A 14,787-nucleotide genomic window follows, 5' to 3' on the forward strand; every position below is an offset into this window, starting at 1 on the left:
TTGCGGCGCACCTACATGACCCGATGTTGCACGCTTGATGCTGTCCAGACCAATACCTTTTTGCTCCGTTGCTCTGACGTCCGGAATGGTGCGTAGATCAAGCATATCTTCTCTGAGTGAAAGCCCGGGTTGCGATTCAGCTGGCTCGAGCGCGGATTCTGCAGCAGGCAGGGCATCGGATGTGTCGACATGTTCGTAATACTGCGACGTGGCACGGCCTAATATGGCAAACTCATTGTCATCGTACTCCTCGGATAATAGAACGTCGTCCATGACCTCATCGCCCAGCTCTTTCGCGATCTCGGCATACCTGCGGATGGTCCTTTCGCGTCTGGGGCCGTCCAGTGCTCGTATGGCGGCGCGCATTACGGGGATCAAAAGGCTTGGCTCTGGTGTCACACGCTTGTTGCGAATCTCCACTTCAAACCATCTTTGCATATCTTTCAGCAGAGCTTGTGACTGGGGAGAATGTCTACCCTCCAGCATGACGCTCCGAAGGAGATTCTGCAGATAAACGCCATGGGCATAAGCGAGCTCAGGCGATTGTGGGTCGATCTGGTCGGCGAGTCGTTGTATAATGGCCTCGGCACGATCTCTGCGGCCCACGGCCAGGGTTGTGTGCAAATGGCCCAACAGATCTCTGACCGAGCCAGTCAGACCGTGCTCGGTCAAGATGAGACCTTCGTGCAGGACTGTAGATGGCGTGCGATCGTGCAGGGCGATGGAATGCGTGTGATTGGCATCGGTGAAGGCAGAGAAGTCGAAGGGGAGGTAATCGTCGGCGACATTGCGAAAGCCTGAGCCCAGGCCCAGCGGGGGCACTTGACTGCTGCTTCGGGGCGTGTACTGGTCTGCTGCCGTGGCCAGTGTTCGTAGGTGCGTTCTGCCACTGCCGCTGCCCCTGCCACTGCCACTCGTGATTCGGCGCGACTCAATGCCTCTTGCGTGTGCTGAGTTGGACGGGCGACTTGGCGCGGCGTGGGATGCAGTGCATCGTAGCTGTGGCGGAGCTGGAGGCAGGCATGGTCGATGGAGGTGTGCTGGAGGCAGGCATGGTAGATTGATGTGACGATGTGGTTGTCGGCGTGCGGCACATCGGACCAGCATTGTCGATTGCGTCGACACGGGCTAATGCGATGCGATCATTCGCACTCGTTGCGGGAGAAGGTGCGAGACAGACGAAAGGGCGGCTCCTGATGGGATGGGTGGAGGTAGTGTAGAGTACAGACGGCTGAAGGAAGGCATGGAAGCATGGAAGCGGAGTGGTCACAAACTTTTCGTGGCAAGGAGCAGAAGCTAGAATACTCGCGTGCAGAGCCAATCGGCGCGCGCGCGCTCACACGCGGCAGCTGACGATGATCTTTGTCAAAGAGGAAGGTGGGAGTCGGTCGGCATCGGCATCAGCAGCTGCATGCAGTCGATGCGATACGGTAGCAAAAAGGCAAGCAACCTCCACACTGGCCTCGCCCTCGCCCTCGCCCTCGGCATCGCCCTCGCCCTCGCCCTCGCCCTCGCCCTCGCCATGTTCACCGTCATCTTACGCGCTGCTCATGCGCATGCTGCATACATGCACCAGAATGAACCAAAGCCATCTGCCTGGCGCTATGGCTATGCCGGTAGAAGATGCGGTCGCTGGAGCACATGAGCCCGATGCGCTCTCAGAAGACGAATACCATGGTTATGGAGCACATGGGGACCGCTCGTACGTGGCCGAGGCGCTCCAAAGCGTCGCTGAAGAAGAGCTCATGTCGACGCTTCACCACCATCTCCGGCCACCATACATTGTCGACGAGTCGAGCCATCCTTCCAGCCAAGAGAGCATCGACGCTTTCATTCGCAACAAGCCTGAGCTCCGCATATTCTACCACGAGAAGTGGCACGTCGACGTTGACTCGGTCGAATATCTTGCTTCTGTCATGCGTGCCACCAAAGCTGCGCCCACCGAAGAGCAACGGTACGGCATTGGCATCGGCATCGACACGTCCTTCAAAGCTCTCAAGCTCGAAGAGCCTCTCCTACACACACACCCGCCCAGTGACATGGCCCACATTCGGAGGCGTAACGCTGTCGAGCTGCACACGGAAGACATCGCACCTTTCAAGATTGACGATGAACAGGACGAGGGCATTGCATGGCGTGCATCCAACCTCAATCTGCCGGCGCTCGTGAATGACGAGCTGAGAAATGAGAAATGGCCCATCGATCACGACACAGTGGGCTTCATAAAGCATGTCTTTTCAACATTGGACTCTCATCTCCAACCCTGGTTGGCAGAAGATCGCAAGCGGCGCGTGCGTGCCACAAAACCGCTCCTTCCAAGTAAATACTGACTTCTGACAGCTTCTTCCCAAGCTTTCTTCGCCCTTGCTGCCTCTATCGCCACCTCTCAGTCCGGAGAGGTTACCTTCGCCAATAGCAGAAGTGGAGCTCACTTCCACCCCAGAAGACCCTTCCGTTGCTGAGGCTGCCATTCTTGATGCACGACTTGCTGAGCGTGATATGCTGGACGCCGAGAGCACTACGGCTATGGACTTGACCGATCTGAAAGGCTTCTTAGATGCGACGACCACAGGGTCCTCATCGCCGCTTCAGCGAAAGGCTAAGCGGTTACAAGACCTCAAGCTGTCAGACCCTCTTCTCCCCGACACTTCATCGGAACCTCCGACCAAGAAAACGAAGACTGTCTCATTCACAGAAGAGTTGCATACGCTGATACCTCGCTTGCCATCGGACGAATCAGTAGGAGAGCCGTCTACAGACGAGGCAATGGCGATAATGACCGACGTACTTGCGCCTTTCGCCAAGACCGGCATCGATCGGCTGCGGAAGGAGCAGCTTACTGAAGTAGACACGACGCTGCGAGTGCCTGTGCCAAAGATCGAGGACGTAAGCCTCACCGCACCGTGGGAGATTTACGCCCAACGACAGCAGGATCTGATGGTCGATGTATTCAACAAGATCATCAAGACGAACGGCAAGTGGAGTGGGGTATCAAAGCTGGAGAAGACGCTGCCTTGGAGTCCCTTTCCGTCGTATCTGGCCAAACTTAAACCAGAAGGAGACTTTGATGATGGCTCGTGCGTGAGGTACCTCGCAGATATCAACTTTGATGGAGAAGTTGACTTCGCAAATCTGACGTGGAAGCTTGAAGGTCTGCGCGTGCTTGAGGAGGATGACGACGATCAGGATGAAGAACTGGAGGCTTGTCACTTTTCAGGCGATGAGATGATAGATACAGATGCGCACCAGATTTCTGGCCAGGTTGTGCAAAGCCGTGCAACTCAAAACAGGAATACTCTGCATCCTGGTCGGGGAGCATTACGGACACAACTCAGGCTGGACGATGCAGCGACAGGGGGCGGCGTCTCCCAAGTGTCGAGCTTCTCTCAGCTGAACCCAGAGAGTCAGCGAGCTGACAATGGCGCATCGTGCAAGCCCTCAGAAGCTCGACATGTGCTGCCAAGCATGGAGGAGCTCATCAAACGCAGAGCGGCTCAGCTGGAGAGTGGCAAGCAGAAGCACGAACAACTTGTCGCAATAGCAGAAAAGGCGGCAAAAGAGGACGGGAAGGACACAGGGTCTGTGCCGCAGCAGCCAAAAAGGTTGATTCGACAGCATCAAGGCCTCGACCAATTCATGGCACTGCAGAATCAGCAAGCCATTGACAATTCGGCACCATTCAGCGAATCTGTCGTCGAGAGCATCAACGCACCAGAAGTATTCAAGGACCCACAGCTCCCAGCACCAGCACTACCAACAGAAACTCTGCAACAGCCAGAGTCCGCCTTCCCAACCCCAGTCATCAGCCAAAAACAAATGTCAGCAACAATAATAACCTCCCCGTCCTTCGACCGCCGCCTCGCAGCAAAACTTATATCCTACTGCCCAAACCTCCAAGAAATCACTCGCCCACCAATTTCCAACCAGACAGAAACAGAAGCCCACCTAACCCTCTCACCCTCAACCGGCCTCCACATCACAAACCTCCAAAAGATCGCGCAAAAACCCCTCCCAGGCCGCGAACACGAATTCCAGCCTTTCCTATCCCGAATCCAGAACATCTCCCTGCGGTACTCAACCTTGATTGTCCTGGTGAATGGACCAATCCATAGCATCGCGGCGCTCAATACCTTGACTTCTCAAACGACAACAAGCAGCATACCGAATTGCGAGATTCGCACCATCTACATCCCGTCAGAGCACGAGATAGATCTGGTCAGGTGGATCGCGGCTTGCATCGAAGGACATTGCTCTGCAGAGGCAAAGATACTGGGGGAAGAAACGTACTGGGAAAGATTCTTGCGCACGGCAGGATTCAATGCTTTCGCTGCACAGGCCATCCTAGACGCATTGAAACCAGGCGACCTGGCGTCATTCGTGCTGATGAGTGAGGAAGAGAGAGTGCGTCGTTTTGGTGCTCTGCTTGGCGGCGAGACTGTACTGCGCAGAGCCAGTCAGGCGATAGATGCGAGATGGGAGTCAATCGCAAGTGCTTGATGCATCCGTCGCCGCTCGCCATCGAATCATGAAATCTTGGAACAATGTACTAGCTTTGCTGGATGATCGAATGATCGATCTCAACTCATGCTTTCATATCAAAAGACGTATCTGAGTGTGCTTACGAACGTGCCCATTATAGGGTCTTTCTCTGCCTCTCTAACCACTTACACCTCCAATCATGTATTTCTTCCCAACGATGCTCAAGCACCAACGACCGACACGCAAGCACCTTCCTTCTGGTATCATCGCTTCAGGCTGGCCCAAAGCTCTAGCCTGCAAATGCTATTCTCCGAAAGACTGTACGCCAAAGGGGGTATCATGTACACTGGTCCGGTTCTGGAGTCCCAGCTGTGAAAGCAGTGCTCACATTTAGTAGTAGATCTTCTCTTCATAAATTGGAGGGCGGCCTTCATCGGCGTCCCAGCACACATTGTTCTTGTCATCAAGGTAAGCACCCTCGTCTGTGATGGGGATGACCTTGCCGGTGTCTGCCACTTCCTGTCGTGAAATGCCGACTGGGTCGCGTGGGATCCAGAGAAGGGGTGCCGGGCTGCCGATTGCTGGGTTGTAGAAAGCGTGATCCTCGGTCTCCTCTGTATAGTTGATGGCAATGTCCTTTGGTACAAGTCGGCGCATGGTCTCGTAGTCGGCGTAAAGGTCCGGGCGCAGCCACTTGGTGAAGAAGTTTGGCTTCTTCTGCGGAGCTGCGCCGAGCTCGTGGTTGGCGCCAGTGCTGTGAACGTGTGCCCCTTCCTTACCGGCACCGTCGGCGTACTGATCGCCCTCTGCAACGTTGCCATTCTCGATCTGAAGAAGGCGTCGCTCCTCGGCGTCGAGAGATTTTGGCAGGTAGTTGAGCAGTGGGTCCATGGCGCTGTTTAAGCTGATGTGGTAGAGCGCGGTGAAGATGAGGAAGACGATCATCAAAATCAGCGGTCCCAAAGCGCCAATGCTGGAGCCGGTGGCGATGGCGAACAGGCCGATGAGGCAGACCTCGGCTACGTACAAGCCGACGAAGAGGTGCTTCAGCGCACGTGGGTAGACCAGACCCTTGGTGTCAATGGACGCGTTGGACACGAAGAGGAGGTTGTATCGGTAGGCGAAGTAGAAGAGGGACAATCCTATTGCCGCAAATCCCATGACGAGTGGAGCGATGGCAGCATAACAGAATGCAATGACGAGCAAGTTGGTGTAGACGGGGAAGAGAGTGCCCCAGCCGAGGCCGCTCAGCTTGATCCAGCGTGAGTACATCTTGCGTGGTGTCTTGTCCAGGATCTTTCCAAGGACCATGAAGAGAACGAGGCCAACGAGACCGACCAAGAGACCAGAGACAATTCCGAGGCCCTGAAGGACAAAGTAGGAAAGATAGAATGTGCTTGCCTTTGGCAATTGCGTGGCCAAAAGGGTGGTGACGCTGGATGGGTCGTCAACCACACTCTGGACCACAGAAGATGCAGCGGATCCCAGAGTTGCCACGAGGAAGACCTGGACGATCTGGAAGGCGAAGTAGCTGTTCTGGCAGTGAAGCTCCACGGCACTAAGTGTTGGAGCGCCTGCAAGCTTGGCCATCTTGCGGAGAATAATGGGAAGGAGTGACATGAGTACGGCCAGCAGAATGACGGGAAGCAGACCGGTCACGACACCACGGACGGCAGATGGGATGTCGTCAATGAAGCTCAGCCATGGCAGTGAGCAGGTCAGGTAGGTAATGTTGCTGATGGCACCGACGACGGCGACAGGGATGGACCAGAAGAGGACCAAGGCGACAATGAAGGTTGTCGTTGCGATCTGGCGGACAACTCTCTCCCACCACTTGATGCGCAGGTTGGACCAGACGACTTCTTCAGGGCTCATGCCGACGAATCGCGGTGACATCTGGAGGACGTGGTGATGAGTGAGGCTCTGGTATGCAGCTTGGGCGGCACTGAGGGTATCGAATTCGACAAAGGCGGAGTTGAGCAGCGTGGCTTGGTTGGCCTTGTGCTTGGCTTGAGCCGCGTCGACCTTGGGGATGAGGCTCTTAAGCTCGCTGCGGCACCAGTCGATGGTGTCGACCTTCTTGCCGATCAAAAACTTGAGCTTGTGTGTGGGGCGCTCTTTCTCCTGGAGGTAGCGAGCGGCAACAGCGCCTTCCTCGCCGATTGCAGCCTCCTCGGAGTTCTGGCGCCCAGTCTCCTTCTCAGCCTTGAGTCTGTTGGCATTTGCAGTCTTGATCAGCTTGGTCTCAGCGGCTTCAAGCTTCATGGCGGTCTTATCGCGCTCTTCAACAAGCTCTTCCAGCTCTTTGCAATCGGTAGACAGCCAGATCTTGCGGACGCCTGGCTCGAGCATGCTTCGAAGCTTCTGCTCGCTCATGTAGTCCTCCGGAATGCTCGTGTACAGGACTGTACGCGAGGAGATACGGCTCGCATAGAATGGCGACATGAGGTATGCCTGGCGCAGGTTGATGAAGTAAATGAGCTCGCGCGTGATCATGTAGATGACGAAGCTGAAGAAGAGGATGGCACAGCCTGCGTGAGCGAAGTAGCGGAAGTAGTAGCTGTTCGGTGAGCTGCCGTCTGGGGCCACGAGGTTGGCCATTGTGAGGATATCGAGTTGCTTTTGGCCACCTTGGCCCGTGATGTTGACTGGGAACAGCACTGGCCATGTTATCAAACAGCCGACGAGACAGCAGACGCAGGAGATCTTGAGGAATCGCAAGAAGAGGTAAGCGTCGAGAGTGTGGTGGTTCAAGACGTAGGTGTCGGGGAGACGGCAGAACTCGGCAAACCAGTTGAAGAGGCCATCTTTGGGTCGGGGGGTCCGCTGTTCTTCTCGCAATGAGCCGACGAAGGTGCGAGGTCTGTAATATCTGGGGAATCTATTGCGCAAAACGAGGAAAAGAAAGGCCCAGATCAAGGCATAGAGGGCGACTGGGGCAATAACCGAGACGACTGAAGTGGCCGAGTTGGAGTCGTTGGTGCTGGAGGACTGCGAAGAGCCGATATTCGCGTCTCCGCTTTGGCTCTGTCACCGAGGTCAGCACAAAGGTGTGGTGGTGGATTGAGTTTGGGCGAGGCTCACGATGCCGCCGCAAGAGTTACCCATGTCGACGTGACGTGAGAGAGACGCCTGCCGCGGGAGCAGCAGGCTTGTTATGGGACGCACACGCTCGTCTGGATGAATAATGACAGAAAATTAATGCTCTGTGTTGGCGGGACAGAAGGCAATGTGGTCGGTGAAGAGGTGAGGTCAGGTCAGGTCGAAGAAGAGCGCAGGCAGAGGTCGATACGATCTCCTGGACCGAGATGGCGGTTGCGACTGCGACTGCGACTGCGATTGCGCAAAAAGCCAATGCAGCCAATGCAATCTAAACACGGGAGGCGCGCCACGGCCAGGGGGGCAACGACAGCGGCCTTTCCTTCCTTGGCTGTGGCGATCGACGCTGCACCGTGATGTCGATGGTTGTTGTGCCTGCCTCTGCTCTGCTCTGCTCTGCTCTGCTCTGCTCTGTGGTCGTGAGTGGAGTGGCGAGAAATGCATGTGCCTTCTACGACAGACCGCCTCGATGTATAGAACTATCATACCATCGCGTTAGCTATCGATTCCATGCTTTGGCGTTTCACAGGGTGATGCCTGCACAGACGCCTCCGTCCGAAAAGAGAGTGCACATGATGCGACATGTGACATTGACAGCCTTCTAGCCACCCACCACCGCCACGGCATCTTGAATCCTTCGAAAACCGGTTTCCTGGTTGCAAACCACGTCGAGTTTCACATGATTCGAAAGTCGTGGGTCGGCGGCTCGCATGCGCGCACTCAACACTCTCAACTCGCGACGTCCAAATACCTACCTACAGCAGTATACAGCTGGTGCTCTCCGAGATGTGACGACTGCCTTGATGATGCCGTGCCAGCGAAATTTCTGATTGCTTTCCGGAGAAACATCGTGGCTTTCGCACAGCGAACCCTCTCCAAACCTTCGGCCCTCAGCCATCTCACAATCCTGGGCTACTACTGGGGCTGATGAACACGAAGGCCCGCTCTCGAACCTCACATCTTCTTGACTTCAGCTGCTCCAGCATCTACAAATCAACCGAGTGATCCCCTGTGGTAGCTGAGCGGACAAATTCATCTTTTGCCGCAAAAAGTCACATAGGTTAGTAGGTCGCATAATTTACCTTACACGCCTCTAAGTGATAAAGTGACACCTAAGGCCCTATATACTTCTGTAGATTGTAGGTTGTAGATCTATAATATAACAACTTAATAAAAGTTAGGGCCCCTTTAGGCTTAGTGCGGCTTAAAACGGGCTAACCGTAGCCTCTAATTAGTAGACGTAAGGAACGTTAATACCTTAGCGATCCGGAAGGGCGTAGACGTCGTAGTATATACCGCGACGAGCTATAACTTCGATAGTAGTCTCGAAAAGGGCGTCTTCGTCGTATATATCTTATTCGGTAGTATTTACTCGAAGCGGTATACTCGATCGCGCTAGTAGCCTTATAGGAAGCGTAATTTAGTATATATAACCGGTACCGAGGCCCTACTATCGCGAGCTCCGCTATCGGGATCTTATAAATACGATACTATCGACTCTCTTAGTCGCTATCGTAGCTCTATCGACCTTTACGGCCTTTAAGAAGCTATACGAAATTATAGTATCCTTCGCTCGCGAGTCCTAAGGAAGGCGCGCGTCGCGTATACGACTACAGCAGCTACGTATAACGCGCCTACGTCCGGAGACATAACGACTTTAGCAGGTATACGGTTATTAATTACTACTATAATAATCTAATATCGCGATCGACTATTATAAACTCTACTAAAACCGACCTCGATCTAACTTCTCTAGCTACCGGATACTTATTCGCGTCGTACTAGTATAGATCTAACGAGGGCCCGCTACTAACTACCTATCGTAGTCTCTCGAGGCCTACCGTAATACTCGCGAAGATATATACTTAAGATTATAGTCTTAAAGGGTCCGAGGTATAGAAAGCTATAGTAAGTAGTACGGTAGCGGTCGTACTTCGATATAGCGGCTAACAATTCTAGTACGAGGAGGTTTACGGTACTCGGTAGGAATTACCGTAAGAGTCGGTAGTTTTCTTTACGAAGATATAGCAAGACTCGCTACTACTTAGCCCGCTATAGAGGATTCTCGATCTACGGCGGTTCGGCTTATTTCCTTCGTTTAGTATCGTCCCTCGGAAGCTAGACCTTAGGTAGATATTCGAATTATAGCTAGTAGAAGGATCGACTATCGCGAAGCCTCTTAAGGTATTTTATATCGCTACTAGCCTTTTCTATAACGACGTCGCCGATAAGGCAGCTATAAAGGTCCTCGAGATCTAGTATTAATTCGATACGATATCTAGCTATAGTATTAGCGTCGCCTTACTCTTAGAGAGTGCTACTCGCGATTAGAAACGGACGGTATAGCTCCCGGCCCTATTTAGCGACAAGTACGCTAAGATAACCTACTTCTTAGACTATTTCCGGCTCCTTTATAATAGTATAGGCTTCGACTAGGTAGCGACGCGGAGTTGTCTCTTAACTATATACGGCGCTCCTATCTAGCGAAAGCCTTTATTATTATTATTCGGTCTCGCCCTACTAGAGGAGTATCGTAGCGAGTCGAGCGTTATAATAAACTAAGGCGCGAGCAATTATAGTACCGAGCGTAAGGGAGAATATAGTATTTAGAGAGGTTGCGGAAGGAAATCTACGATAATCTTAGTACATTTGTTATAATTTTTAGCGTACTATCTACTTAACGGACATCTTTTTATATCCCTCGATATAATATAAATTTATAGCTCTAGAAGATATATCTTACCGGATTATACCGCTAGAGGTAGACAATGCGCTTCTTCGCCTTAACTCGAGTCCTTAACGACTTCGTTCGTATTAATATCTCCCTAGCGACGATGCCGATATTATAGTAGTAGGATCTAAGCTAGAGTAGTAAGCGTAAGGTCGAGTGTTCGTCGTTGCGTCGTAAGAGGCTATTATTATTATCGTAGGTCGCTTTATATCGTCGCTTTATATCGTCGCTTTATATCTATTAGCTAGTATAGGCTTAGCGCGCGGCGACGGTTACGTATACAAATAGTAATATTGTAGCGTTGCGCGTCGTCTAAATATTACTACTATAATAACTAATATAGCGACTACTTCTACGTAGCTATATCTACCTTCTTCTAGTTATCGATATTACTAGTAGCGACCTCGATAAAGGCGCCCCTCCTATACGGTCTTAGCTACTATAGCCCTCCCTAATAGTAAGTCTCTAGCGTATCGGTCGCCGTACGCTACTTTCGCTAATATCGAGCTATAGAGATAGACGTTCTACGTAGTATACCGTAGCGAGCCTTTTAATATTAGGAATTAAATCGCGCTATAGCCGAGATTAAGCACCCCTACGCTTCTATACGACTTCGCTAATAGCTCGCTATAGGCCGGGCCCCGGTATATTAAGAAGCGCTATAAGATATATATAAGCTAGTTACTAAGGAGGTATTACGCCGCGTGCGCGAGAACCGCAATATAGATAAGAATAACGGCTTCTCTCCTAAACCTCCGTACTATAGCGTTATAGATTACCGGCTGTCTAGGTATATATCGAGATTAGTGTCTCTAGTTATAAATAAGATCTACTAGCGGACGGAGTCTTAGGACGAAGAATACGTAGTACGTATTCTCGTATATCGTCTAGTATATAGTAGTAGAAAGCTAACTCCTATAGATCTCTATACCTAAGTAGTCGTAGGACAAGTACCTAGATAGTAACCTTAACGTTATTACTACTTAGGCGTAACGGGAAGAGTAAATAGAAGGGTCTATCGTCTACGTTAATCTAGATACGAATACTAATAGGCTCGACGAACTCGACGAGTTCGAGCCGAGACTATATCTCTAAAAGTCTAACTCGCTATTTCCTCGGCATTGTCGCTAGGTATATCCGTCGCGTACCCTAAGAATATAGCGCTTTTACTAACCGGTTCTAGATCGAATTCGCGTAGATAAAGCTTACTACTATATAGCCGTTCGGTATAGATCGCTTCGTTATCGTTCCTTTACGCATATATCCTACTATAACGAGCCGAACGGATAGCACCTTCGTATAGAGGGTCCTAGTTAGGTACGACCTACGGTTGTTAGAGGAAATCTGTCTTCCTAGCGCTATCGATACTTTGCTATAATATAACTAACCGTTCGACTTCCTATAAAACGATAGCTATATTAAATACTATAACTTCTTCGACGTAGAGATAGGAAGGGACTTTAATATAAAAAGGAGGCTATAGTTAGTATAGAATGCTACTAATTTCGGTTATACTTAAATCGATACGGACGACGCGATAGTAATCCTCGATATAGGGCGTAGGAATAGAGAGTTTTATCGTCTAGAGATATATATAGGAACGGGAGAGTAGTACGTTTCCTTAGGACTACTATAAGTACGGTACTCGCGCCCTAGAGACAGACGCTATCGTAACTTAGTAGGGAGGCGGAGGAGCCTAAGTACGGTATCGTAGGTAGAGCAATCTATCTCCTTTAGTCTATAAACTTTCTATACTTGTTATCGTCTCTAGGCTATAATTTGCCCTTACGCGACGTCTTCGATAGCGTAGCGGCGCGTAGAGTGCATTTAAAGCTGCATCTCGTTCTTACTACGCGTAAAGATAATACGCTCTCTAAATAGGCGGCGGTACCGGACAAGTTAGAGGCCCTAGATAGACCGATACGTTTAGTTTTAGTCTCTATCTCGTCTTAGTATAGACGAGAAAGCACGTACCTTAGAAGGCTAGGGGGTTTTTTTTTATATATATAAAGTTCTAGTATCCCTAAAACACGCGGGCGCTCCCGCTTAGCGCGGCAGTTCCCGGACACGGGGAAAATTACATATAGGAACTCCCGAATTCGCGGCTATAGCCGGCCGCCTTACGCGAGCGTAAAAGGATAGCTAATAGAGGATTCGAACCTCTAATACTAAAAGTTATACCCTCGCTAGTCGCTACCCTGTGTTTCTATAAGGACTATAAGCGAATAACTCTTACTATCTAGAACCGATCTAATTAGCTAGAGGGTTATAGAATATAGATAATTATATAAATCGAAAAAAAAAGTTATAGCTAATAAGGGAATTAAACCCCCTATCTAGACGATCTAGTAGATCGTAGATCGCCTTATACTAATTTTACCGTACCCTTAAAGGTACGGTCGGCTAATATATTTAAGCGAATATAGTTCGGCATCTCGCTAACTAGGGCTAGCTTTAAATAACTAGCGAGGGTATAACCTTTAGGACTACCTAATTAGCTAGAGGTCTCTATTTACGTAGCGGCTATAAGCGTCCCCGCTCGCTTAGCTCCGGTTACGTATTAGAAAGCCGCTCCTATCCGACCTCGCCTTTCTTCGCTATAGGAGTATATATAGTATCGGTAGAGAGTAAATAGAGGATTAGCGGAGACGACGCGAGGAGCGGGCGAGGTTTAGGAAAGGGACTCCCTTTTCGCCGTTAGGATAGCGTAGATCGATACGTCTTACTAGTATTTCGCGACGCCGAAAGCGTAGGTAGTAAATAAACGACTAGCGGAGACGACGTAAGAAGTAGGCGAGGTTTAGAAGAGAGACTCCCTTTTCGCTATTAGGATAGCGTAGATCGATACGTCTTACTAGCATTTCGCGACGCCGAAAGAGTAGGGAGTAAATAGAGGATTAGCGGCGTACGTAGTTAGTACAATTTTCGCGGCGGTAGCGAGTATAGGAAAGGAGAGTAAAATATATAGTTAGATACGGGCGACGGTAAGAGTAGGACTATTTTTATTTTATTTCTACCGATTTAGGTACTACTAGAATCGCGATATCTTTAGATATAGCCGTTAATTACCCCTAAACTCTAGCTCGTTAATAGCCTTTAGGTATACGTCGCTAACTCCCTACTTCTATAATATCTTAGGTTACTAGTCCGTATATCTAAAGCTAGCCTTATTCTACGCCTTCTTTAATATCTAGGGCCGATACTTATTCTCCCTATCTTATACGGAGCGGAACGCAATATTGTATTAAAGGCCTCGAGTGCCTTCTACTAGAAAATAGAACGGGCGGGCCTATTTGCTAGGTAGGGTTAGATTAGTGCTAGGTCCGCTAGTCGAGATATAGCTTAGCTAGCTCGGGTCGAAGGTATAGAATAGCTATACCTTACCTACTAATTCGAAGGAAGGCGACCGCGGGTTAAGGATAGGGTATATAAGAAGTAGGAGGGGGTATTTAGCGAGGGGGTAGTCTTCTATAGCGATAGTCCGGAAACGGAGCTCGCCCTAATATACCTATCCGAGCCTATAGAGGTTAGTACGAGATTAAAAATAGGTAATCCTTCCCGACGGGCTAACTTACGAATCTCTTTAGGGCCGGAATCTTACTATCTACCTCTAAGAAGTTATAACGATCGAAGGGATAGGGAGAGCTATCGTCCTTTAGCTAAAAAGTAAGGTCGACTACGCCGCCGTCTACTATTTCGTACTAGTACGTCTAGTTACTATTAGCTCTAGTTTCGATATCTATACGCGGCGCTAATACTTACAAACTTAGTGTCTAGTTTCGCGTTTATCCTTCTATTAACCGCTATTACGATCTCGTTAGCGTATATATTATAGCGGCGGTTATCGCGGTACGCTATATCTAGTTGCCGGCCTATTCTACGGTTCTCCCTTAGGCGATCGAAGATAGGGCTAGTCTTCGGCTTAACGCTTTTATTCTCGTTACAGAGCGACTTAGCGGCGAAGTTTAGCTCCTACTACTAAATAGCTATAAAATCGACGTCCTCCTAGTCTACTATCGCGCGCGTTCTAATCGCTAATATAATAGTATCGGCGAAGGAAATCGAGAGGGAAATAGTCGTACTAGACTACGCGAAGTATATAGAAGGGCGGCGGTCGATAGAATAACGGTTAATATCCGTATCGCGCTCTAAGTTCGTATTAATAATTGCGTTAATATATCACTTCTAGATCGCGTTACGTATATAAACAAACAGGTAGCTACGTATACGCGGCGCGTATATTACTTCGAGATATACTTAGGACTAGGGGGTTTCGAAATAAAGGTCTTTAGAATTGCGCGATACTACCCGAACGAATATCGCTCTTTAAAAGCGCCGAGCACGGGAAATCAAGCCGAAGAATATACTATCCGAGCTAGCGTATACGTACTATGTCGCTAATCTAGGCCTTTAACGCCGAAATTGCCCTCCTAGAATATATAGTCTTAACTAGCGCTTAGTCTATATCTTTAACCGCG

The 14,787-nt window shown here is 50.1% G+C and overlaps 3 protein-coding genes across 3 annotated transcripts in view; 1 reads left to right on the forward strand and 2 right to left on the reverse strand.

Annotated features, from left to right (window-relative positions):
* MYCFIDRAFT_205064 (uncharacterized protein) overlaps positions 1–2,231 on the reverse strand; it is a gene marked incomplete at both ends in the record, with an annotated part of 5,504 nt that extends 3,273 nt beyond the window's left edge. The window contains 2 exons of the mRNA XM_007932667.1: positions 16–692; positions 2,024–2,231. Of these exons, the coding sequence (XP_007930858.1) occupies positions 16–692; positions 2,024–2,231 (885 nt within the window). The remainder of the gene's footprint in view (positions 1–15; positions 693–2,023) is intronic.
* A 2,317-nt stretch (positions 2,232–4,548) lies between these two features.
* Positions 4,549–7,745, reverse strand: MYCFIDRAFT_58545 (uncharacterized protein). The gene is made up of 2 exons (XM_007932420.1): positions 7,564–7,745; positions 4,549–7,506 (listed from the first exon to the last, which is right to left on the reverse strand). Exons 1-2 carry the CDS (start codon positions 7,585–7,587, stop codon positions 4,870–4,872), a joined length of 2,661 nt encoding a protein of 886 aa, XP_007930611.1. The 5' UTR covers positions 7,588–7,745; the 3' UTR covers positions 4,549–4,869.
* Positions 7,746–7,934: 189 nt separating this feature from the next.
* MYCFIDRAFT_80905 (uncharacterized protein) lies at positions 7,935–8,506 on the forward strand (the record flags this gene model as incomplete). Its single annotated transcript, XM_007932668.1, has 2 exons — positions 7,935–7,997; positions 8,078–8,506. The coding sequence occupies 2 exons, from the start codon at positions 7,935–7,937 to the stop codon at positions 8,504–8,506; spliced, it is 492 nt and encodes a 163-aa protein (XP_007930859.1).
* Positions 8,507–14,787: the final 6,281 nt, after the last annotated feature.

Source organism: Pseudocercospora fijiensis, assembly GCF_000340215.1.
Source record: "Pseudocercospora fijiensis CIRAD86 unplaced genomic scaffold MYCFIscaffold_9, whole genome shotgun sequence".
In the NCBI taxonomy this organism is placed as follows: domain Eukaryota; kingdom Fungi; phylum Ascomycota; class Dothideomycetes; order Mycosphaerellales; family Mycosphaerellaceae; genus Pseudocercospora; species Pseudocercospora fijiensis.